Source organism: Hyla sarda, chromosome 4, assembly GCF_029499605.1.
Source record: "Hyla sarda isolate aHylSar1 chromosome 4, aHylSar1.hap1, whole genome shotgun sequence".
Taxonomy (NCBI): Eukaryota; Metazoa; Chordata; class Amphibia; order Anura; family Hylidae; genus Hyla; species Hyla sarda.
This window is the reverse complement of record NC_079192.1, coordinates 177,442,804-177,469,201: the sequence shown is the minus strand read 5'-3', so window position 1 is coordinate 177,469,201 and position 26,398 is coordinate 177,442,804. Positions and strand designations below refer to the sequence as shown.

The following is a 26,398-nucleotide window of genomic DNA, read 5'->3' as shown; positions in this document are numbered from 1 at the left end:
TGCGCGGCTGATCCCGGCTGCTGATCGCAGCCAGGGACCCGCCGGCAATGGCCGACGCCCGCGATCTCGCGGGCGTCCGCCATTAACCCCTCAGGTGCCGGGATCAATACAGATCCCGGCATCTGCGGGAGTTCGCGATTAAAATGAACGATCGGATCGCCCGCAGCGCTGCTGCGGGGATCCGATCATTCATAACGCCGCACGGAGGTCCCCTCTCCTTCCTCCGTCCGGCTCCCGGCGTCTCCTGCTCTGGTCTGTGATCGAGCAGACCAGAGCAGGAGATGACCGATAATACTGATCTGTTCTATGTCCTATACATAGAACAGATCAGTATTAGCAATCATGGTATTGCTATGAATAGTCCCCTATGGGGACTATTCAAGTGTAAAAAAAAATTTAAAAGTAAAAGTAAAAAAAAAGTGAAAAATCCCCTCCCCCAATAAAAAAGTAAAACGTCCGTTTTTTCCTATTTTACCCCCAAAAAGCGTAAAAAACATTTTTTATAGACATATTTGGTATCGCCGCGTGCGTAAATGTCCGAACTATTAAAATAAAATGTTAATGATCCCGTACGGTGAACGGCGTGAACGAAAAAAAATTTAAAAAGTCCAAAATTCCTACTTTTTTAATACATTTTATTAAAAAAAAAATTATAAAAAATGTATTAAAAGTTTTTTATATACAAATGTGGTATCAAAAAAAAGTACAGATCATGGCGCAAAAAATGAGCCCCCATACCGCCGCTTATACGGAAAAATAAAAAAGTTATAGGTCATCAAAATAAAGGGATTATAAACGTACTAATTTGGTTAAAAAGTTTGTGATTTTTTTTAAGCGCAACAATAATATAAAAGTATATAATAATGGGTATCATTTTAATCGTATTGACCCTCAGAATAAAGAACACATGTCATTTTTACCAGAAATTGTACGGTGTGAAAACAAAACCTTCCAAAATTAGCAAAATTGCGTTTTTCTTTTTAATTTCCCCACAAAAATAGTGTTTTTTGGTTGCGCCATACATTTTATGATATAATGAGTGATGTCATTACAAAGGACAACTGGTCGCGCAAAAAACAAGCCCTCATACTAGTCTGTGGATGAAAATATAAAAGAGTTATGATTTTTAGAAGGCGAGGAGGAAAAAATGAAAACGTAAAAATGAAATTGTCTGAGTCCTTAAGGCCAAAATGGGCTGAGTCCTTAAGGGGTTAAAAAAATAAAAAAAAAGAAGCATGAAATCATTCCTTGTGCCTTCCATTCTTACTTTCTCTTTTGTGACCAGGAACTTTTGCACTCTGATTCCACCTTTATAAGAGCTAAAAGTACTGGTCCTAAAATAAAAGATCGGTCAGTGGGTTGTCCTTGGGCTTTTTGTTCTTTACTTTGTAGTTTACAGTATAGCAGCATATGAAGTAACTGTTTTAGCAATCACATACAATTGAGGTGTTGGTATGGGTGTGGATATGTACTATTATAAATAAGTGGTTCGGGGTTATACTGCAAGGTCTGTGTTCCTCAGTTTTCATCAGATTAGTAAAACCAATGTGTCTCCATGAATTCACTTACACACTGCTTAAATAATAAATGCCTTTAATTTAGTGTCTTCATTGTGTTGTGTTAGAAACTCTGTGCAGAACCTACGACCTGGCAGAAATAGCAATGAGTGCAGGAAGAGTATCTTTTACACCAATGAGGAATGGGAGCTGCTCAACCCAACCCCTAAGGAGCTAGAGGAATCACTTCTGCATGAGGAAAGGAGAAGGCTTCCTATGGATGGAGTCAAATGGAATACAGGTAGAGATTTAGGTATATAGCACTTAAAGGGATATTCCCATCTGGGGAAGTTATCCCCTATCCACAGTAAAGTGGATAACAAGCTGATTGGTGGGGGTCTGACTGTTGTATCCAGAATGAACATTGCCTACCATACAAAAGCTGGCAGGTCTCTGTTTAGTCTTAATAAGGCTACAGAACAGTCCAGTGCTTGCTAATGTTTGGAGAGATCAAAGAGAATGTAGGGGGCACTGTCTGCTCATGCGTGTTTCTCTCTGCTCATTCTGGAGACCACTTTCTCCCCTTTCTTGGGATCGGTGAGGGTTCCAGTAGTCAAACCCTCAACATCCAGCTTGTTATCGTATGCCTGTATTGTGGTTATGAGATAACATCTTCATATAGTAATGCACTTTATACGATTTAAATAACCATTTAAAGGGGATCTCATACTGCAGGGTTATGCTATCTGTTTATGATCGTTGGGGCTCTGACTTCTCAGACTAACTCAGGTGCATGTGCACCGACCCAGGAAAGTGGTCTCTACATCTCAAGGTCTTCTCCCTGGTCTTCCAGTGATCCTGGTGGCCCTGGACTGGCCCCGAAGCGCCTAGTATACGGCCTGGTCAAGGCATCCTGTGGCAGCTTTCAGATCCTCCAGATCTCCCTACCACCTGAATTCTCTGTCTCTTCATTCAATATCATGGCTGTTGAGACCTGGATTTTAAGATCCCACTTTTTTTTTTGCTGCGGTCATTTGAAACATGCTCAGGGCCTAGAAGGCATTTTTTTGTTAATGTGAGGTGCAGATGGTAACCTGCTGGTGTTCTGTCCTTCTTGCTTCCTCTTTCCTTCAAGAGTCAGCTTGGATGTGGGGTTAGCTCTCTGCTTTCTGAAGGGTCAAGTCTCCCCCCTTTGAATTTTTTTTCTGCATATTGCGTTGGCTTCTGTCTCCCATGTCAAGATCTTTCTCCAAGGAGTGGCTCATGCAAGTGCTCCTTACTGTTCCCTCTACCCCTTCCAGCTGCCCCTCTTATCTTTTTGTTCATTAAGGCATGTTGGTTCTTTTCCCAATTCCATCCTTCTTGTCTAGAGGGGGGTATCTGCCTTCCACCCCAGGGAGAAATCACTCCACTGTTTGGACATGGTGAGAGCTATCCACATTTATCTCTCCGTGATGGACCCTTTTTTCTATCGCTCACTCACTCTTTGTTGCTGCCGAGGCAACCATTGCCTACATATCAGTGACTTAAGTGGGACACTGCTGTGGCTGCTGATTGGATGAGTGGACATGTCACATCACGTCACCAAACCCAAATTTGTAGGACAGCGGGAAACAGAGCTCTGTTATATCGGCAGCTGGCACAAGTAAGGTAAGTGACAGTTGTTCTTTTTACCTTACTAACCAGATTAAAAGAAAAACGTTTTCTCTGCACAATCACTTTGTTTGTCCCTAAGCTGTTTCTTTTGCACATTGTAACAAAACAGTGAAGCACATTAACTATTACTGCCATAGAATTGTGAGGTATGCCAGTTTGCAATGCCAGGGTACTTTGTGCCTCATTCCTCCACACAGTGTAACACCAGCAGTTGCCATCCGTACTGTGTGTCCTGGCACTGAGCCGCATTCTCTGCTGTATGTCTCCACTGTACGTCCCAGGCTTCCTCCTCTGGACTCTGCTGCTGCTTTAACTCTGCTGCAGTTTTTGCTGTGCCCACTAGGGACACACGTGAGCACTGTGAGGGCTGTAACTGAATGGATCAGTGCACACTTCTCTCATACCAAGTCCTCTCAAGCATTACATATATTGCTCCGCCCATCTCCTGTTGCCTGAGCAAATGTGTAGTTAACTACTAGCAAAGGTGTCTGAATTCTGTCCTGCTGATTCATGTTTCTGACCTTCTGCTTGTTTTCCTGACATTGCCTCTGTTTTATTCCTTGGTACCTTGCTGATTCCCCAGTGCATGAGATTCTCAGCTCTGCTGTTCTACTAACTCAGCGCTACTATAACACCGTTTCAGCCCTGTTACTCTACTCTACTTTGCGGTGCTGCACTACTACCAACTACAGGGTCAGCATGCTCTGCCTGCCCGTGTCCCTGGTGCTTGGCACCAGGGCGTTCTTGCCTGCCTGTCTGGCTGCCACCTAATCGGGACCACTCTTGCGATAGCGACCTAGTATCTCTCCTGCTGTAGTAGTCCAGCTTCCACATCCTGGAGCAGGATAAAGGGTGAAAACCAGGGGAATTCTAAGATTTTGCACCCATGTTTGGCCCAAAGTCAAACCGGTAGGCTACACTTGTTGGGGCTTTACACAATGCACACATCTTGACTACTTTCTTATTTGCAACTCATCTGTAGAGGGGGAAAAAGATAAGCCACACAAGCTTAGTTCTGCTGGTACAAAATCCTCTAAAATCTTGGCTGACTTACCCACTTTACCTCTTCTATCCATCTGTAATATAGTTGCCAGTGGTTGTTTTTTTTTTTTTTTTACTACTTTTGTATACAGGCCTACTTATTTTTGTATCTTTAAGCTATACTTTTTGGATGGATACTACTTGTAAGGTAAATGATTTATGGCTGTAATAGCTAGTATGTATAATGTGTTAATCCTACTCTGGAATAATTCACCAAAAAATGGCTGAAATGTAAGGCTAGTGCTTCAGAGCACGTAAACGTTATGTTTGTCAATTATCATGTTATATACATGTTTTCAGTATTTTTTTTTATTTTTTTGCTTCTTGAATTTACGGACCCTTCTTCCCATAGGCAAACGTCCATTACTAGGTGCACTGAAGAACAGATACAGCTCTTCTGGGGAATCTTTACCATCCAGTGACCTCAAGATTGACTGTGACCTTCATATGAGGCTTCAGAACCAGGAAGGGGAACTGGAAAGACTTAAGAAGGAATTGGCCAGCCAGAAGGTTAGCCTTGTGCATATTACTGCCATTACCAAGTCATAACTTTTAAGTTTATAGATGGCAAAAATTAATAAAGTACTAAGTTAAACTGTGATACAAAAATAGTGATAATGAAGTAACTAGAAGCTATTTAGGCTAAAATTTAATTGTACATGGACTGACAAGAGCAACATTTTCATAGTCCAAAATCAGGCTTAGATTATTTTATGACGTGTGTTTATGCTTTTGGACAATTACATCAAATTGGCAGCTGCTACCAAGGAATATAAAATCATGGGGATAATTCTACCGCTGTACAAATCACTAGTCAGAACACACATAGAATACTGTGTACAGTACTGGGCACCAGTGTACAAGAAAGATATAGTGGAGCTGGAGAGGGTTCAAAGACGGGCAACCAGAGTAATAAGGGGAATGGGAGGACTACAGTACCCAGAAAGATTATCAGAATTAGGGTTATTTATGCGACCTAACTATTTATAGATATATCGGGGGACAGTACAGAGATCTCTCCCATGATCTATTTATACCCAGGACTGTATCTATAACAAGGGGGCATCCTCTACGTCTAGAGGAAAGAAGGTTTCTACACCAGCATATACAGGGATTCTTTACTGTAAGAGCAGCGAGACTATGGAACTCTCTGCCAGATGAAGTGGTCATGGAGAACTCGATAAAAAAAAAAATCAAATGGAGCCTGGATTCATTTCTGGAGAGTAATGATACAACGGGGTATGGATACCAGATTAATAGGGACAAAACATTGATCCAGGGAATCATTATGATTGCCATATTTGTAGTCAAGAAGGAATCTTCCCTCCTCCCTCCCCTGGTATGGGGCAATTGGCATCAACCAAAAGAGTTTTTTGCCTTCCTCTGGATCAACAAAGTAGGGATGTAGGTTGAACTCGATGGACTCTGTTTTTTTTCAACCTTATGTACTATGGTGACTTGGACCAGTAGGAGGCAGGGCCAAACTGCTCTAATGCCACAGCCTGTCATGCCTCCCTGCTCGCCCCTCACCTCCCAGCGCCTCCTTGATTAACATACATATCTCTGTACTTCATTTCTGGGAGGTGAGAGCGAGTGAAAGGCATGCTAGGCTGTAGCACTCAAAGATGTTCAGTGCTAGGGGATAAATGTCTGTTTTTTGGGGGTCCAACCCCCCCCCCCCCCCCCAATCTCCCTACAAGGCCCCAACTCTGCCCCGGCTGAGCTGCCGTGTGTGATTTTTCACACACAGCAGATCAGCTGGTACAAATGCCCCCTCCATTCATCTCTATTGGAGCGGTGGAGACACATTGTTCCTGTATCTGTGCCATAGAGATGAATGGAGGTGGGGTGTTGTGACCAGCTGACTTGCTGGGTACGAAACGTGCTCTAGCAGTGCAGAGCCAGGACTGAGCCAGGGCCTAGTACAGGAGATCGCAGGGGGGTCCCAGCATTGGACCCCCCCCACGACCAGACACTTATCCTCTATCTTGTGCATAGGGGATACATTTTTTAGCAGTGGGCATCTTCTTAAAGCAGCTTGGCTCTGCTTTCTTGATTCTTGACTGAGAAATAAAAAGGGATTTTATAAGTTTGGCAACCACCTCAGTTCCAGAAAACATACCATTAGCTTTTTTACCCCAACACTTTTTAGTGGTGTGTATGCTCAAAATGCATTGGTGAGGATGTTGATCTTTTATTGTATTGGAAATACAGACATTTGACAGGAGACAGGAGCTGGAATCTTTAATACAAACAAAGTTGTCCCCTATACTCGTATATGATTTTTTCAGGTCTGGTGTAATATATTCCTGTACAGAGTCTTCTTTATTACTTTTGGACACACAGAATCTCCTACCAGAGATTTGACAGAATTCTTCTCCATTGCCTGCTGAGCAGTAATATATTTTGGCTAGAATGTGTTGATATAGGAAATGTGAGCTAAGCTCGAGTCTTGTGATGTTGGGTCAAAGCAGTGGAAATATTCAGCCGTAAATCATGTCCATTTACTGGGCTATGCCGGAGATGCTGCTCCTTTCCCAGCTGGATATTGTTAACTTCTGGATCCTATAAATAGCCTTGCGATCATGTGAGCGTTGAGCAAGTCTCTTTTTCCTTGGATGTGTTTTAAGGTTTCAGCTTTGTGTACAGTTCAGCATTTATTTGATCTCGTGACTTCTATAGAATTCTTGGCAGTATAGGTAACTAGACACAGCTGCACAAAATGTTTTTTTATTGTTAGTTATGTAGGAAATAGTCATATTATATAAACCTACATTGTAATAAGGCAATTTTTAGGAACAAGGATTATTGGTGAATGGTGCAAATAAAAAACATATGGAATGCCTTTTAAATGCTGATTTTTGGTACATCTATGAACAAATAGAACAAAAAGCTATCAGTAAGTCTTTTCTAAACCGAAAGCTACAGATCACAGTGCAAAAAGTAAATGAGCCCCAAGCTGCTTTTGTAGAAGAATACACATCTTTTTTTTTTTTTGTATTCAAAAGCTTTATTAAACAAAGAAATGTCATACAGGCAAAGACATTGCATAAGGGATATGCAAATGAAAAAAGCACATTATCAAAACAAGGGATGAGACAATATGAAACAACAGTCATCTCAACGGAGATGACAACAGTAACCATCACTAACTACCATATCAAGGGAAGGAAGAGAGAAGGAAGCGGGCTGGAAAGACAACAAAAGGAAGGGGCTGGGGAGGAGGAGAGGGAGGGAAGGAGGGGCGGCAGGGAAGGGAGGGGTGCAGGGCTTCAGGGAGGTGGTTGCGAATTGGAGGCTAGACCATATTGTATAAAGCGGGGGGAGGCCGTGAAGTCCAACCAATGGTGCCAGCGAAGTAGAAATTTATCTGAAGTTGCATTAAGATCGGCCAAACACTCCTCAATGCCCTGTATATGTTGGACCTCGCGGAGCCAATCGGTGGTGGGGGGGTTAGAAGACTTCCAACGTCTCGGTAAAACCCTTCTAGCGGTTGCCAGTAAAAGAGCAGTGAGACCCTTACGCAGCGATGCTGGGGAATCTTGTAACATAGAGAGTAGGAGAGATTGGGGAGTCATCTCTAGTCTTGTGCCCGTGATTTCCGCAATTATATTGCAGACCAAGGACCAGAAGGGAGACACTAAGGGGCAGGAAAACCAGATGTGAACAAGAGTTCCCCGGCTTGGCCGCACCTCCAGCAAATATCCGGGACTGACGGATAATAGCGATGGAGCAGGGAGGGGACCCTGTACCAAAGAGAGAGCAGTTTGTAGTTCGTCTCTTGAAATGCTACAGCTCTAGAAACTTTATGGCACAGCAAGAAGGACATATCCCATTCAGATCTGCTGGGTGTGTAGTCAAGTTCTCTGATCCAACCCTGTTGATATGGTAATAAATCAAGGGGAGGGGGGATCTCCTGTTCAACATAGAGTACAGGAGGGAGACTGTGTGGGTTGGAGTGGTTGAGGACAAACAGAGGTGCTCAAAGGAGGTGGGTTCCCTATGGAGGTCCCTGGAAGTCCGCCATGTATCATAGAAATGTCTGAGCTGGGTATATTGATATGAGTGACGAGGCAGTTGAGGGGATCTTTTTAGTTTTTATAAAATTAAAAAAAAGTTTAAATACATTTTTTTTTTTTTTTAAGTAGTAGAACTAAATAAAAACTATATAAATCTGGTTGCTGTAATCCTACTGACATTAGAAATAAAGATAACAAATCAGTTTCCCCCCACAGTGCATGGTGTAAAAACTAAATCCCCAAAAGTTTAAAAATAGCTTTTTTTTAATTTATTTTTTATTTTTTTAAGTACAATTGGTCCTGCCAAAAAGATGTTTATGGCTTTTTAGAAGAGGAGGAGAAACGGGTGAAGGGGTTAAAAAAAAAAAAGGCACATACTTCCCTGCCATGAATCTCTATCTGTTGCGTCCCCGCTACTCAAAGCTTCTTAATTTCCATCCAAAAATGTTGGAAATGCCTGTTTAGCCTGGGGCAGGTCTCTACTGTGGCCAGTGAAAGCCAATCAGACATTTCCTATGTGTCTGGATGCAGAGCATTAAGCACTTTAACTATAAAAATAATTATCCGGACAACCCTCTTAGAAGAAGATAAAACTGAAGGTAAACTTAAAGAATTTACCAATTTATTGGAGGAAAGTGTGTTTACATGGACTGCAAGTACAGGAATTGCTTTAATAATAGAGCATTGTGGAGCATGTCTTGTTTCTCTGGTACAAAAGGATGTGCACTTCCTTTTTGTGGGTTTGCAAATTCAAAAATAAAGCATTAAAAATAGGACATTCATAGTTCCAAAGTACACCTTTTCATATTCACTGTTAGGATATTTTCACACGGCAGAAAACCTGCAAAGTGTCCTCCCTGAAAACACAGTGGACGTTCTATAAATAGCGGGTGTCGGCTGCAACATGCACTTTCGAGCGGATTCCAAAATAATCCCCGTAGTGGAGGGGAAAACCGGGGTGGTCGGGATGAAACTCAAGCACTGACCATGCCAAATCCCCTGATCCCCCCCCCATACCCCCGTGGAAGGGGAATGGTCAAGTGCGCCAGGCACTGTAGGAGCAGGGGAATGCCACCCTATGGCAACGGAACAAATTAGGTTGCTGTAATCCTACTGGAATTGAAATTTCCGTGGCAGATGTTTCCGCCGCCGAAATTCCGATTCCGCTGTCCGCCAAGGAAAAAAACGAAAATGCAAAAACTGAAAAACGCTGAGTCCTTAAAGGGTTAACCCCTTCCATATTAATAGTTTGAATCACCCCCTTTTCCCAAATTCCATGTAAAAAAATATGTAAACATAATAAAAATAAACATAAAATAAAAATAAAAATTGTGGTATCGCCGCGTGCGTAAATGTCCGAACTATAAAAATCTAATGTTAATTAACCTGTTCAGGACCCAGGGCGTAATTTTACGCCCTGGTACTTAAGGACCCAGGGCGTAAACATACGCCCTGGCGTTTTCCGGTCCCTGCCGCACAGAGATCGGAAGCGGATGCCTGCTGAAATGCTTCAGCAGGCATCCGGGGCAAACACCGAGGGGGGCCATGTAGATCGCCGCAAATCGCGAGGGAAATCGCCCCTGGGATCTGCGGCGATACCGGGCTGATCGGGTCTCTGGGACCCGACTGCCCGGTAATTTTGCATGATCCCGGTTGTCACAGACAGCCAGGACCATGCTAAAGTATAGGAGCGAGGTGGTACAGGGTACATTCACACGGGCAGGGGGCTTACAGTGAGTATTAGGCTGCAAGTTTGCGATGCAGCAAATTTTACGCGGCAGCTCAAACTCGCAGCAGGAAACTCGTGTGACTGTACCCTAAAAACACTACACTATACTACACTAACACACAATAAAATAAAAAGTAAAAAAACACTACATATACACATACCCCTACACAGCCCCCCTCCCCTCCCCAATAAAAATGAAAAACGTCTGGAGCCTCCAGCTGTTGCAAAAAACAACTCCCAGTATTGCCGGACAGCCATTTACTGTCCAAGCATGCTGGGAGTTTTGCAACAGCTGGAGGCACCCTGTTTGGGAATCACTGGCATAGAATACCCCTATGTCCACCCCTATGCAAATCCCTAATTCAGGCCTCAAATGCGCATGTCGCTCTCACTTCGGAGCCCTGTCGTATTTCAAGGCAACAGTTTAGGGCCACATATGGAGTATCGCCGTACTCGGGAGAAATTGCCTAACAAATTTTGGGGGGCTTTTTCTCCTTTCACCTCTTATGAAAAGGTGAAGTTGGGGTCTACACCAGCATGTTAGTGTAAAAAAATAAATGTTTTACACTAACATGCTGGTGTTGTCCTTTACTTTTCATTTTGACAAGAGGTAAAAGGGAAAAAAGCCCCCCAAAATTTGTAATGCAATTTCTCCCGACTACGGAGATACCCCATATGTGGGCGCAAAATGCTCTGGGGGCGCACAACAAGGCCCAGAAGGGAGAGTGCACCATGTACATTTGAGGTTATTTGCACAGGGGTGGCTGATTGTTACAGCGGTTTTGACAAACGCAAAAAAAAAACCCCACATGTGACCCCATTTCGGAAACTACACCCCTCACGGAATGTAATGAGGGGTGCAGTGAGAATTTACACCCCACTGGTGTCTGACAGAGCTTTGGAACAGTGGGCTGTGCAAATTTGGACACTGTTACAAAGATCTGACAGACACCAGTGGGGGGGTAAATGCTCACTGTACCCTTGTTACGTTCCTCAAGGGGTCTAGTTTCCAAAATGGTATGCCATGTGGGTTTTTTTTTTTTTGCTGTCCTGGCACCATAGGGGCTTCCTAAATGCGACATGCCCCCGAGCAAAATTTGCTCTCAAAAAGCCAAATATGACTCCTTCTCTTCTGAGCATTGTAGTTCGCCCGTAGTGCACTTCAGGTCAACTTATGGGGTACCTCCATACTCAGAAGAGATGGGGTTACAAATTTTGGGGGGTATTTTCTGCTATTAACCCTTGCAAAAATTTGAAATTTGGGGGGAAACACATTTTAGTGAAATTTATTTTTAATTTTTTTTACATATGCAAAAGTCGTGAAACACCTGTGGGGTATTAAGGCTCACTTTATCCCTTGTTACGTTCCTCAAGGGGTCTAGTTTCCAAAATGGTATGCCATGTGGGGGGGGGTTGCTGTTCTGGCACCATAGGGGCTTCCTAAATGCAACATGCCCCCCAAAAACCATTGCAGATAAACGTACTCTCCAAAATCCCCTTGTCGCTCCTTCGCTTCTGAGCCCTCTACTGCGCCTGCCGAACACTTTACATAGACATATGAGGTATGTGCTTACTCGAGAGAAATTGGGCTACAAATATAAGTACCGTATTTATCGACGTATAACACGCACTTTTTAGGCTAAAATTTTTAGCCTAAAGTCTGTGTGCGTGTTATACGCCGATACACCCCCAGGAAAGGCAGGGGGAGAGAGGCCGTCGCTGCCCACTTCTCTCCCCCTGCCTTTCCTGGGGTCTAGAGCGCTGCTGTCGGCCCTTTTCACCCCCTGGTTATCGGCGCCGCTGCCCGTTCTGTCCCCCTGACTATTGGTGCCGGCACCGATAGCCAGGGAGAGAGAAGGGGCAGTGGCACCCATTGCCGGCGCCGCTGCCCCGTTGCCTCCCCCCATCCCCGGTGGCATAATTACCTGAGTCGGGTCCGCGCTGCTCCAGGCCTCCGTCGTGCGTCCCCGGCGTCATTGCTATGCGCTGAACGGCGCGGCGCATGACGTCAGAGCGCCGCGCCGTGCATAGCAACAACGCTGGGGACGCACGACGGAGGCCTGGAGCAGCGCGGACCCGACTCAGGTAATTATGCCACCGGGGATGGGGGGAGGCAACGGGGCAGCGGCGCCGGCAATGGGTGCCGCTGCCCCTTCTCTCCCCCTGGCTGTCACACACACCCGAGCATGCCAGCGAGACGCAGGAAGCCTGCCAGGCAGGAGACGCTTTCAAAGTTTTACTTCTCAGTGCCGGCCCGTGATGCTCAAGATGGCGCCGGCCTCCCTGCACCTAAATCAGCTTCCGCTTCACCGCCGGTCCGCAGAAACCGCCCGAGACTCACCGACAGTGCTCCTCCACGACGCTACTCTTCAGACCTGGAGCTGCACAGTGATCTCCCCGCATTCATGCTGGTGCCCGGTCTCCCAGCGCCTGCGACCTGCGCCTCAGATCTAGGGCAAGGTGGCGCTGATACAGCAGGATGTCCTCTTCCCTGGGGATCCCCCACACAGTCTCCCTCCCAGAGCCCCGCAAATCAGCGGCCACGTCTCTCTTCCACAGCATCTACCTCTGAGGTATGTGACTGGGACCTGGGAATCGCTGCCGCAGCAACTAAAGATTCTGCTGACCTAGATGCTATTGCAGTGTCAGATAAATCCTTTACTGAAACTACTATGAAAGGGATGCTGCAAGCTCTACGTAAAACCTTCCTCACAGATATCCAGGCTATGGTCACTCCACTGCATGCTACATTTCAGGACCTCGAAGACAGAGTGTCCCATGTTGAGTCAAAATTTGGGGACTTCTCCACATCGCACAATGATCTCATTGACTCTCACTATGAACTGTCTGATGATGTCACTCTACTAAAAGCCAAGATCGCTGACTTAGAAGACAGAAGCCGCTGCAACAATATAAAACTGCACGGCGTTCCTGAGTCAGTGCTCCCAGCAGATATTCCGACCTACGTCAAATCCCTAATCAAGGCTACCCTTCCATCCTGCAGCCCTCAGGAGTTGGTGGTTGATAGGGCTCACAGAGTCCCCAGGCCTAAGCACCTTGATGACTCTATCCCGCGTGATATACTAGCCAGAGTGCACTTTTTCCACAATCAAGGAGAGAGTGATGGAATTTTTACGCAAAAATGGGGGCCTCCCTGCTCCTTTCCACAAGATATCTATTTATGCAGACTTGTCAGCAGCAACTCTCCAGGCTCGGAGAGAGCTAAAACCTGTTACCCAGGCCCTTCGAGACGCAAAAAATATATACAGGTGGGGCTTCCCGGTCCGCCTCCTGATCAAGAGAGAAGGTGAAACTCATGTAGTTCGTTCTCTGCAAGATGGCCGCTCTCTTCTCTCATCTTGGAATTTGACCCTGCCTGAACCAAGAGGTCAGAACATTGATCGGCCCTGATCAAGAACCTAAAGAACCTGAACTATTCTCTCTCTTGGCAGTGTTCAACAGGTTTATTGTTGATTGATGTTACTTCCATGCGGGTCAGTCTGGATGTCAGTCCGACCGAGGCTTCGATAAAGACTTTCGCCCCTCCCGCAATACAGAGCCTTTGTAAGCATTTCTCTGGTTCTCTTTTTTTATGTTGTTCATTTTCTATTTTAGTTTTTTTAATTTACCATTGTTTCCCTCCCTTTCCCACAAAACTAGTGTAACACCTGTACAAATTGAGAGCGTGCGGGCTGGCTGGGGGGCGCGCGCTTTCCCTATTTTCATTTTTTTTATCTTTACTTATCACAATGTTTAGATATTTCAAGTATGGTTATCACTATTGCTAGCCTAAATGTTAACGGCCTTAATGAGCCACACAAGTGCTCCTACTTCTGGAAAGAGGTACAGGCACTTAAATGTGATGTTATATGCGCCCAAGAGACACATATCTCCTCCCTAAAGACACCCATATATTGCGCCACATAGCTTTTCAATATACATTTCACTCTACTTTCACTACTAAATCCAGGGGGGGGGGTATATAGGAATCAAAAACAGTCTACTTCACCTTTTGAGGACTCACTAATAGATGCTGGAGGTAGGTTTATAGCTCCACACTGCACCATCAATTCAGTCCCTCTCACCTTGGTGTCCTTGTACGCACCTAATAAAGGCCAGGTCAGATTCCTCAACTCTCTCATCCGCAGACTCTCCCACCGCACCTGGGGATCCACCATCCTCTGCGGAGATTAAGTGATACCGTATCCTCAGCTACCTCTTGCATGTAGCGTAATAGCCACTTTCTTCTGTCTCACAGGGAATATTCCCAGAAATTACGCTCGAATATAGAGGAATACTTCCAACATAACGTTAACTACATTTCATGTCCTATTACAGTATGAAATTGTCACAAAGCAGTAATTAGAGGCCTTTGTGTCAAATACGGGTCTGCCCTGAAAAGCCAAAGAGACTTACAGATTTCCACCCTTTTATCTCAACTGCGCACCACAGAACAAGCTAATAAGCAATCCCCCTCAAATCTCTTAGCTTCCCAGCTGTTGGAGCTTAGGCAAGCTCTCCGATGTCTCGTGTTGCCTACCTATGAAAAAGCATTTAGGAAATCCAAATCTAGGTTTTACTCTTGAGATAACAAGTCTAGTAAACTCCTAGCAAATAGACTTAAATCACGCAACCTGAAATCTAGAATCCCAGTATTTATTCATCCCACAACTAAGGAGAAACTGTATACCCCAAAAGATATCGCTGACTGATTCCAAATATTTTACGCAAGTCTATATAATATACGCTCTGATTTCCCTGAATCCCCCTCCACCTCAGAGGCAGTTCAAACCTACCTGAATAAATAAAATTTGCCCTCACTATCCTCTGCACATCTCTCATATCTAAATGCCCCAATTACCGCCTCTGAAATACAAAAAATAATCAAATCTCTTCCTCTGAATAAAGCCCCAGGCCCTGATGGCTTTGACAGTACGTATTCTAAAACCTTCCATGACCTACTGTCCCCATATCTAGTTTCCTTTTGCATGGCTGCGGTCTCCTCCGGTAGCCTTCCTAAGGAAAACCTCCAGGCTTTAATTACCACTATTCCTAAACCAGGGAAACCCACGGACGTCCTCCAAAATTACCGACCTATCTCCTAGTTAAACTAAGACCTGAAAATCTTCTCTAAACTTTTAGCTGATCACATATCCAAAATCCTCCCTGATTTAATCCAAACTGATCAAGCGGGCTTCGTAGCCGGTAGACAGACCTCTGACAATACCAGAAGAATTCTCCCATGTTTTTCACCAGGTTGAGCTGCTCAGCATACCAGCAGTTGTGCTAGCCTTAGACGTGGAGAAGGCGTTTGATCGCCTTAAGTGGTCCTTTGCCTTTGCTGTTCTTCAGAAAATGGGATTTACAGGTAGCATCCTCTCTGTCATCTTTGCCCTGTACTCTATTCCCACGGCTCGAGTGTTGGTGAACGGCGCTCTATCTGGTGAATTCTATATTACTAACGGTTCCCGCCAGGGCTGCCCCTTATCTCCCTTCATCTACATCCTCTCCATTGAACCACTTGCCCAGGCCATCCGATTAGACCATAGAATTACAGGGATACAAATAGGTCCCACCTCCAATGTCATTTCGTTATATGCAGATGACGTCATTCTACCTGGGGTTATGGAGGACATCTTGGAATATGGTTCTCTGTCATATTACCTTCTCAACAATACAAATACCCAGGCCCTCCCCCTGAACTTATCCCCAGAAACCTCTTCCCTTTTAAAGTCTGACTTCCCTTTTGATTGGAGCCCATCTAGTATTTACTATCTAGGCACCCACCTTACATGCCTGCTCAGTAAGCTCTATCAGGCTAACTTTGAACCTTTGCTCTCCGAAATAACTACAGAGATTACCTCGCTGTCTAACCATATAATTTCCTGGATGGGTAGGATAGCTACTTTTAAAATGTTCCTTCTACCCAAATTGTTACATAGGTTTTTTTTGCAAAAATCCAGCGATTAATCTCTACCTTTATTTGGGCGGGTAAAAAACCCAGATTGGCAGCATCCCTAATCTCAAAGTCTAGAGCAGTAGGTGGTCTAAGGGCTACTACATTGCTACATTAATATCCCAGCTTAAACATTGGTGGACTGTGCCCTCCTCCTCCCCTTGGGTCTGTATTAAAAAATTTCTCATTTCCCCCCTGAACTCCTGTGATCTTTTACTCTTCCCCGCATGGAACCTCACCCTCCCTACCCTCTCCAATCCTATCCTTAACGCCTCTATCCTAGCCTGGAAAACCTTCCTGGCTCACCTAGACACTCCAGTGCCCCAAGGCCCACCTGATATTCCGCTAAGGGCTATACAACATATCTTGTCTGACCTCCCCCTTGAGTGCTGGATAGACAAAGGTCTCACACATACTGGCCTTCTCTTTCAGGATTTGACCATGTTGTCCTTTGAACAAATACAATCACGCTATACAATACCCAAAACTGACTTCTCCAAGTTTCTTAGACTCCGTCACTTTCTTTCTACTCTCCCACCACCATCTCTCACTATAAACACCACCACATTAAACCTTTTCCAATTGTCAGCAAAAGGCCTCAAACCATTCTATAATTCATTTACACACTCAGATGAACCTGTTAGAAGTTATCCCCTAAGGCTGTGGGAGAGAGAGACTTGGCTATGTCTATACACATTGGGAGATGGCAAAAAGCATTCAAGGGGGTGAACAGAGCATTACAGTGCTCCACACACGTAGAATCGTACTATAAACCGGTCCTACGTTGGTATTTTACCCCCGATAAAATTTCTATTGCATATCCTGGAACCTCTGCCCGTTGTTGGAGGGAATGTGGCCATAAAGGTACGCTCTATCACATTCTGTGGACATGTCCTCTCGTAAAGCCCTTATGGGATGATTGTGGAAGATTACTCACTGAGGTTTTCCATCTCTGCCTCTCATGGAAACCTAGTTTGCTATTATTGTTTACTGACATTGACACAGTACCTATGCCATTTAGGGATCTTTTTTGCATTATCTGCATTATAGCTAAGTCCTCTATTACTAGTTGCTGGAAGACCACAGTGACACCTACCATAAATGTCATTATCGGTAAAATTAACACTACCTACTCGTATGAAAAAATCTTAGCCATGGGCTCCGGCAGAATGACGCCATGGACTTCTAGATATTGTAAAGACATTTAACATCTCCAACATATTCCTCTCTTGTTATATTACTACTTTAGACACTTCTTCTGTCCCTCTATTGAGGCACTGCTTTACAATATTTCATAGCCTGCTTTATACGTGTGGCTTGTGGCCGTTCTAAACATTGATGCTTCATGACCTTTGTACACAATATTCTACCGACTGTTTAAGCTGAGGTGTTACAGATCCCTTCAACGCTCGGCAGTTTCTACGCTCCTTTACTGGTTCCCCTATGGTTGTTTGACTGTTTTGCACTGATGATTTTGCCTTAACGCTTGTCTTATCTGTAGCATGAAACATGGTGCATTGTTCTGTTTGTTTATGAATGACAGGTGCCACTGTCTAAGTTTTTGTATGTTTTTATTACTGAAAAAAAAATCTTCAATAAAAACTTACTGAAAGTAAATTTTCCTGCATGTAGTTATGATTTTTTTTATTTGAAGTACGACAAAATCAAACCTATATAAGTAGGGTATCATTTTAACCGAATGGACCTACAGAATTAAGAGAATATGTAATTTTTTCCGAAAAATGTACTGTGTAGAAATAGAAGCCCCCAAAAGTTGCAAAATGGCGTATTTTTATTTTTTTTGTTTCAATTTTGTCTCACAATGATTTTGTATATTAATAAAACATTTTTATGAGTATAATTTTTTTACTGAACTTGATTCTCTCTGGTGTATGATGATTTATTAAAGTTTGCCTTTTACAGGTTGTAATGGATTTATGTTTGATACCCCAGATTTAGTGTCATGATGGCATATGGGTCACAGTGTCACATATCCCTAGGACTTGTGTATTTACAGGGAAGTTTGTGCCCGCCGATAAACGCCAATTTTTTAACTATTACACAGGGCGATTTATTTGCCTGTTTTTGCCGATAATCATCCCCTGTAATAGGACCCTAAGCCTGCAAGCACACTCTTTTCCTGGTTTAGTCTTTAGGCAATAAGACCTTTCAGTACACCTAAACCACAAAAAGTCTCTAAACACCAGCTGTAATTTTTTATCCGCTATCTGTCCATCCTTGTTAAATGCATATGATGTACATAATAGGTAAATGTATACATATATTATAATATACATTATTCACAGTTTTTTTTTTTTTAAGGATAACTTAATTGTCTAACTTTTTCCCCCTAATAGGAGCTTGTGAAACTTTTGCAACAATCCTTGAAGTCATCTCAGTATGATAAGTACTTTGCCATGCCTTTCACTGATGAACTCTCAAAGGACCATTTTCACTTGCTCCAACAAAAGGACGATCACATTCGAGAACTCAACCTTCTTCTGGAGAGGAAGACTTTAGAGATGGATAGTCTTCATCAGGAAATAGAGGAACTTAAATGCAGTGTTGGGCAAATGAAGGAACAGCTCAGCATGATGGTTGAAACAATTCAAGCAAAAGATGAAGTGATTATGAGGCTTTCCAGGCAGATCAGTGACTATGAGCAATCTTCCTCATTTTCAGGCAGCAGTTCAGACTCCCCAGTTCAGAGAGATCTAGAAGAGCTGAACCAGTTACGAGTAAGTGTCTTTTTTTCTTGACTGTAATGCCTACTGTGGACATGCACATAAATAATTTCATGCATCTGTTAGAGGCTCTGGTTATTTCCAGATATATGTAAATCTATATAAAGTAGCAATTCAGCCCTGTATGGGCAAGCATTAACAAGCAAAGCTTGAACACGACTGGTATAGAATACCCTAGCTTTTAGCTGAAAATTGACTATATGTCCTAGACACATGGTTATGTTCACCACCGAGCATGTTTGTATGGTCCACTCTCTTCATCAGTTTAAAGGGGTACTCTGGCGTTAAGACATCTTATCCCCTATCCAAAGGATAGGGGATAAGATTCCTGATCGCGGGGGTCCGACCGCTGGGGACCCCCGTTATCTTGCATTCAGCACCCCGTTACAATCAGTCCCCGGAGCATGTTCGCTCCGGGTCTGATTACTGGCGATCACGGGGCCGGAACATTGTGACATCACGGCTCCGCCCCCCTGTGTCACGCTCCGCCCCCTCAATGCAAGCCTATGAGAGGGGGCGTGACAGCTGTCATGCCCCCTCCCATAGGCTTGCATCTAGGGGGCAGAGCCATGACGTCACAATGCTCTGGCCCCGTGATCGCCTGTAATGAGACGGAACATGCTCCGGGGACTGATTATAACAGGGTGCTGCGTGCATGATCACGGGGGTCCCCAGCGACGGGACCCCCCCCCCCCGATCAGGCATCTTATCCCCTATATTCATATTCAACAGCATCAAGGGGTATATACATGTCCAAACATAAACCGTATATACTCGAGTATAAGCCAACCCGAATATATGCCGAGGCCCCTAATTTCACCCCAAAATCCCAGGAAAAGTTATTGACTCGAGTATAAGCCTAGGGTGGGAAATACATCATCCCCCCTGTCATCATCCAGACCGCCGTCAATAACACCCTCATCATCATCACCCTGTCATCATCCCCCCCTTCATCATCACCGCCTATCACCCCCCTTCATCATCCCCTTGTCATCATCCCACACCCCCCCTTCATCATCCCACACCCCCTCTTCATCATCCCCTTGTCATCATCCCACACCCCTTATCATCATCCCCTCCCCCCCCTTCATCATCCCACACCCCCCCTTCATCATCCCATTGTCATCATCCCCACCCCCCTTCATCATCCCCTTGTAATAATCCCACCCCCCCTTCATCATCCCCTTGTCATCATCCCCACCCCCCTTCATCATCCCCTTGTCATCATCCCCTCCCCCCCTTCATCATCCCCTTGTCATCATCCCACATCCCCCCTTCACCATCCCCTTGTCATCATCCCCACCCCCCTTCATCATCCCCTTGTCATAATCCCATCCCCCCCTTCATCATCCCCTTGTCATCATTCAACACCTCCCCTTCATCATCCCCTTGTCATCATGACCACATGTCATCACCACCACGTCATCAGCCCCCCCCCCCCACCTTCATCATCACCGCTTGTCAATGTCTGATACATTGGTCTTCAACCTGCAAACCTCCAGATGTTTCAAAACTACAACTCCCAGCAAGCCCGGGCAGCCATCGGCTGTCCGGGCTTGCTGGGAGTTGTAGTTTTGAAACCTCTGGAGGTCCGCAGGCTGAAGACCACTGCGGCCTTCGACATCATCCAGCCCCCCCTCACCCCCTTTAGTTCTGTACTCACATCCGCTAGGCGGGACGTTAGGGTGCGCTGGTCCGGTGCTGCAGGACTGTCCGGTGGGGAGGTCGTCCGGTGGGATAGTGGTTCTGGGCTGCCATCTTCACCGGGGGGCCTCTTCTCCGCGCCCGGAATAGAGGCGTTGCCTTGACGACGACGCAGAGGGATGTTGGTATGAACGTGACTATTCCGGGGCCCCCCGGTGAAGATGGCAGCCCGGAACCACTATCCCACCGGACGACCTCCCCACCGGACAGTCCTGCAGCACTGGACCAGCGCACCCTAACGTCCTGCCGAGCGGAGGTGAGTACAGAACTAAAGGGGGTGAGAGGGGGGGGGGCTGGATGATGTCGAAGGCTGCAGTGGTCTTCAACCTGCGGACCTCCAGAGGTTTCAAAACTACAACTCCCAGCAAGCCCGGACAGCCGATGGCTGCCCGGGCTTGCTGGGAGTTGTAGTTTTGAAACATCTGGAGGTCCGCAGGTTGAAGACCACTGAGGGCGGAGAGTTCACTCGAGTATAAGCCGAGGGGGGTGTTTTCAGCACGAAAAATCGTGCTGAAAAACTCTGCTTATACTCGAGTATATACGGTACATTTCATTTTAGACAAAAACAGGTTGGATCTTTCTGCTTTTTGACCAAAAAGATTTGGCATTAAAACAAACCATGCACATAAACAAAGCCCATACATGCCTATAGTAATGTTAAAATACTGACAACACAAGCTCTGAAGATGTTATTGGTACCACAGCTTTTCTGTTCTCCATGGTTGAGCACTGCACTTGCATGTAAACTCACACATGCCGGATTTTATCTTAGCAGCTGCCATGTATGACAGCATTCCCCTGGCTCTACACTGATAACGTAGAGGACAATACAGTAATACTAATGCTCCTTTTCATATATCTAATAAAATTTATCAGTTATGGATGGCAATGGGCATCACTGCACAAGAAGGAGAACTGTAAAACCAAAAACTGGTCTGGTTTTCCCATAACAACTAATCACAGCTGAGTAAAACCTGGTGTGTTTAACTTATGTCTATATGAACCTAGTCACTAAAGCCCCTTATACACTTTAGAGAAAAGCCAGCTGGACCCAACAATTTTCCCAGAAATGGTTGACTATCTGATGTCCATGAGGATGTCCTGACTTTACACAAGGGTAATGACGAGGGAAAGCAGAGTCAGATATGTCGTTCTCTCTAGTGATAAACTGCTGCCAGAGAGCTCTGTGTCATTTGTACTAGAAATGAATGATACCATAGTCAAATGGGCTTAACCAGTATTGGGGGTGTCCCTACTTTGTCTGAGACTATTTAATTACAGCTGACAGTGCCAGACAATGTAGACACACTCCCCCCCCCACTGGAATCGCCTAGTTGGCTACATAGTCATATATTTCTAGTAAAAATAACAAAAATGACACAACACAGAGCTATAAGAAGAGGTAGGGCGTACACATATTTACTAAAATAGGCATGCCAGGAATGGCCAAAGGTCGTCTTTGTAGGTCCCCTCAGGGAAACCCTGAATAAAGACCCTCCGGTCTAAAACTTAACTTTTAATATTTTCAACTAATAATTAAAGGTGCTCATTTGCCATCAGGTGGCAGTGTGTGATTAAAGAGTCAGAGGATAATAGATTTTAGCTCAATCCCGGTCTTTGAAATTGGTTGGACCACGGAGATGCGTGATGCCAAGTCTGTAGACAGCATCAGAGCAGAATACTGCAAACACATCTCTGTGGTCATTACATCTAAGCATAGCATGCTATAGAACTGAAATTTAACAAATAAGGGATTGTAATTTTAATCACACACTGCCACCTGATGGCAAATGAGCACCTTTAATTATTAGTTGAAAACATTAAAAGTTACGTTTTAGATCGGAGGGTCTTTATTCAGGGTTTCCCTGAGGGGACCTACATCCCCAAGGTTGTTTATATAGCTCTAGTAGCCCATAGATCCTCCAGGGGGTATTTTTGTTAGTTAAAGGTCGTCTTTTAACATGTGAATGCTTATTTGTGTACATTTTCATTACAGGACAGTTTACAAGGATATAAAGCACAAAACAAGTTTCTAAATAAAGAAATATTGGAGCTTTCTGCTTTACGAAGAACCTCTGAGAGAAGGGAGCAAGAATTGGAAGCAAAGGTAAGTCTTCAAATAAGACTATGTAAAGGTCAGCAAGTGTAGATTTCCCTAAAAAAAACAGCAATTCCCTAATATAGCAAACTAAGTAAAAACAGGATTTACAAATTTATTGTCTTTTTTTATTTTTTTTTATTTTTATGGCAAGAACTCCTTCACAGGAGGGTTTTGTTGTTACATGGTGAAAGTCTTATGCCCTTTTAATGTACGCACACATGTCACAGTAGGATGATACATATTTTTTATCTCAAAACAGTGACACTTGTGTGGGGCATATTGGGAAGAAAGTGAACAGATTATAGCTGTTAAAATAGGCAAGTTTTGTGATCTGAGCCACAATGGCAAGTGTAAGGCCAGGTTCACACTTTCAGGCTGAACAGAATCCGCAGACATTGCCGTCCCCATGTCTGCTGAGCGCAAATCCGCCAGAACTTTGAACAGATTTAAGCAATTCTTCGAGCGAATATTCTGGGCGGAAAGTCCACCTTGAAATCTCCGCAGTGTGCACTATGCAACGGAATCTCATTGCCAGCATTAATACTCTGCTGCACCAGAATTTCAAAATGGAATTCCGCTAGGAAATTCCATAGTGTGAACCCGACCTAAAGGTTTAGTTGTCTGGGACAAAGGATCTCCAAAACATCAGGATGTGTAGAAAGTTGCTGTTATGCATTGGTTAGTACCTACCAAAAGTGGTTCATGGTAGACAACCGGTGAACTAGAGACTCTTAAGACTCAAAGGGGGGGATTTATCAAAACCTGCCCAGAGGAACCAATCAGCTTCTTTCATTTTTTGAAAAGACCTCTAAAAAATAAAATAAGCATTCTGATTGGTTGTTATGGGCAACTCAGCAACTTTTCCTCTGGACAGGTTTTGATAAATCTTCTCTAGACTCAGACTAAGACTCAAGTTGCATGTGGGGAGTAAAGGTTAGCCTGTCTGGTCTATTCCCACAACAGAGCTACCGTAACACAAATTACTGAGAGAGTTAATGTTGGATATGATGAAAAGGTTTTAGAACACACAGTGTAGCCACACACAGTTCAGTCAGAGTGCCCATGCTGAGTTCTGTCAAACTTGCCTGCAATGAGCATGTGAGTATCAGAACTGGACTATAGAGCAATAGAAGGGGGTAGCCTGGTCTGATCAATCAAGTTTTATTTTACCTTATGTCAACATGCTATTGTGTCTCTTACTTAGCTAACAGATGGCACCAGGATGTAGAATGAAGGCAAACTAGTAGATACAGTGTGATGCTCAGAAACCTTGGGAAGTGGCATTCGTGTGGATGTTACTTTGACCATACTATCTACCAAAACTTCAAGTGCTGTTCCCCAATGGCAGTGGCCTTCTTCAGCTAGATAACATGCTCTGCCACACTCCTAATATTGTTCAGGAAAGGTTTTCAGAACGTGACAGAGTTTAAGGGCCAATTCATACTATATCTTTTTCAAAAACATAATTTCACTGCAGAAAATTCAGTGCAGCAGTCTCCCATTGTTTTAAATGGGATTCTGCTGCACCATTCACCCATGCGCACCACAGAATATCTGTGGCTGATGTTCCGCCCTGGAAATTCCAGATTTCACGACTCAAATTAATTCTTCAGCAGAATCCGCTCAAAAATGGAGACGGCACTTGTCCAAGCCACCCAAGTGCCGGCTTGTTCTGCTGGCGCATGCTGCCCACGCAGTGTCTGACTCCGCTGTGTGAATGGGCCCTAAGGTGTTGACTTGGTCTTCAAATTCCCCAGACCTCTATCGAATTAAGCGTCTGTAGGATGGGCTATAAAAATAATTCCAATGCATGGAGATCACATCTTACAGGGAGTAGAGCATCTGATTATGACATCTTTGGGCCTGATACCTCCAGACACATGCAGAGATCTTGTGGTGTCCATGCCATGACAGATCAGATCTGTTAAAGTGGTACAGGGGAGACCCACATATTTGGCATGTAGTTTTAATGTTATGTCTGATGCATATAATCAATGTTTTGTTTTTTCCTCAATATTTAATATTGTGTGGAATGTAAAAAAAAAATTTGCTGCTTGCTATTATTTTACAGTATTCCAATCTGGAAGCAAAACTATGCCAGATAGAGAGCAAGTACCTTGTCCTCCTTCAAGAGATGAAAACACCGGTGTACTTGGATAGCCGAGGAAGCCAAGGGCCAGCCCAAGAGGTTGTGAACCAGTTATTAGAGGATGCTCTAAAGGTGGAAACAGTTGAACATCCAGAACATACATACATTAGACCCCACACCATGAGGTATGGACTTCTGATGGTAAAGCACATACTTGTAGCTTCTGATTTGCTGAGAAGTGTTTGTGCAACATCTTTTTATATTAGAATAAGAAAGTAAACAGATACAGTCATGCAATCTATAGTGATGTAATGAAGTTAGAGATATACAGCTAGTCAGGGATATATACAGTGCAGAAGATAAAGTGACATCCTTCTTAAAGCGTACCTGTCAGATCCCACAAAAAAATGTTACTCAGTACCTAATCCTGAACATGTGCATCTAAATTTTCTGACTCTGTCGCCTATATTTACTACAAAAATATATCTTATCATTAGCTCACTGTCTTAGAAATCCGCTCAGGGGAAGGGGGCATGTCCCTCGCTTGTGGTGGTGGGAGGTGATTGGTGTGTCTACTCATGCAGCCTTGTCCATGAGTCATCTCTTGTCCATGACTCATAGACAAGCCTGATGCTGCTGCAGGACTGATTAGTGTCCCAGTAGATATGGGGACACCTAGTGGGAGGTTTTTCAGGAGCCGTTTTCTTTACTAAATATAAAAAAAAAAAATAAATAAACAACCATATTACAAAAGGTCTTTTAATTTTCATCAGTAACAACAAATAAAAAGTTTTTTGATCTAATAGTTTCCATTTAACTATAAAAACCTGAAAGCTACTAAATTCTAGTGAAAGCTGAGCTGTGATTGGCTGCTGTGGTAAATTACTTCACTTTTTCTCACACAGTTTGCTAAATCTGGGCCAAAGTGTACAAGATGTGTTCTTTCAAGTATGGATGTTTACAGTCAGCTAATTCAGTTATCTTTTTCCATGTAGCAAACATGACATTTATGGATTCCAGATCATCCCTGAAGATGATGATGAGGAAAAATTGGTGGCAAGAGTAAGAGCCCTTGATCTCAAGTCTTTGTCTCTGTCAGATAGCCAAGACATTTCAACAGTGGTGAAATGGGAGAACTATTTTGCTAGCACAGTAAATCGTGAAATGACCCGTTCACCAGAGCTCAAGAGTCTTGTCCGCAATGGCATACCCCACCAACATCGCTCTAGAATGTGGAAGATGTTTGTGAATCTACATATCAAAAAGCTCAAGGAAGAGAATGCTCCAGGATATTTCCAGAATCTCCTCCAAAATGCTCTTGAAAAGCAGAACCCAGCATCAAAACAGATTGAGTTGGACCTCATGAGGACACTTCCCAACAACAAGCACTACACCTCACCCACCTCTGAGGGTATTCAAAAGCTACGCAATGTCTTGTTGGCTTATTCTTGGAGGAATCCTGATATTGGCTACTGCCAGGGATTAAATCGGTGAGGATGTTTGGATTAGATTATGATTAACCCCTTAATGACCAATCCCATTTTGACCTTAAGGACAAGGACAATTTTATTTTTGCATTTTCGTTTTTTCCCCCTCGCCTTATAACTCTTTTTAAATATTTTCATCCACAGACTAGTATGAGGGCTTTTTTTTTGTGCAACCAGTTGTCCTTTGTAATGACATCACTCATTTTACCATAAAATGTATGGCGCAAGCAAAAAATAATACTATTTGTGTGGGGAAATTAAAAAGAAAACCGCAGTTTAGCAAATTTTGAAAGGTTTCGTTTTCACGCCATAAAATATACGGTAAAAATGACATGTGTTCTTTATTCTTTGGGTCAATACAATTAAAATGATACCC

At 44.0% G+C, this 26,398-nt stretch overlaps 1 protein-coding gene across 2 annotated transcripts in view; it reads left to right on the top strand.

The window, feature by feature from the left end:
* Nucleotides 1-26,398, top strand: part of TBC1D2B (TBC1 domain family member 2B) — a 65,486-nt gene that overhangs the window by 19,208 nt on the left and 19,880 nt on the right. For both annotated transcript variants that reach the window (XM_056572883.1, XM_056572884.1), the window contains exons 4-9: nucleotides 1,625-1,797; nucleotides 4,546-4,703; nucleotides 18,255-18,635; nucleotides 22,342-22,452; nucleotides 24,518-24,720; nucleotides 25,531-26,025. In XM_056572883.1, the coding sequence (XP_056428858.1) occupies nucleotides 1,625-1,797; nucleotides 4,546-4,703; nucleotides 18,255-18,635; nucleotides 22,342-22,452; nucleotides 24,518-24,720; nucleotides 25,531-26,025 (1,521 nt within the window). The remainder of the gene's footprint in view (nucleotides 1-1,624; nucleotides 1,798-4,545; nucleotides 4,704-18,254; nucleotides 18,636-22,341; nucleotides 22,453-24,517; nucleotides 24,721-25,530; nucleotides 26,026-26,398) is intronic.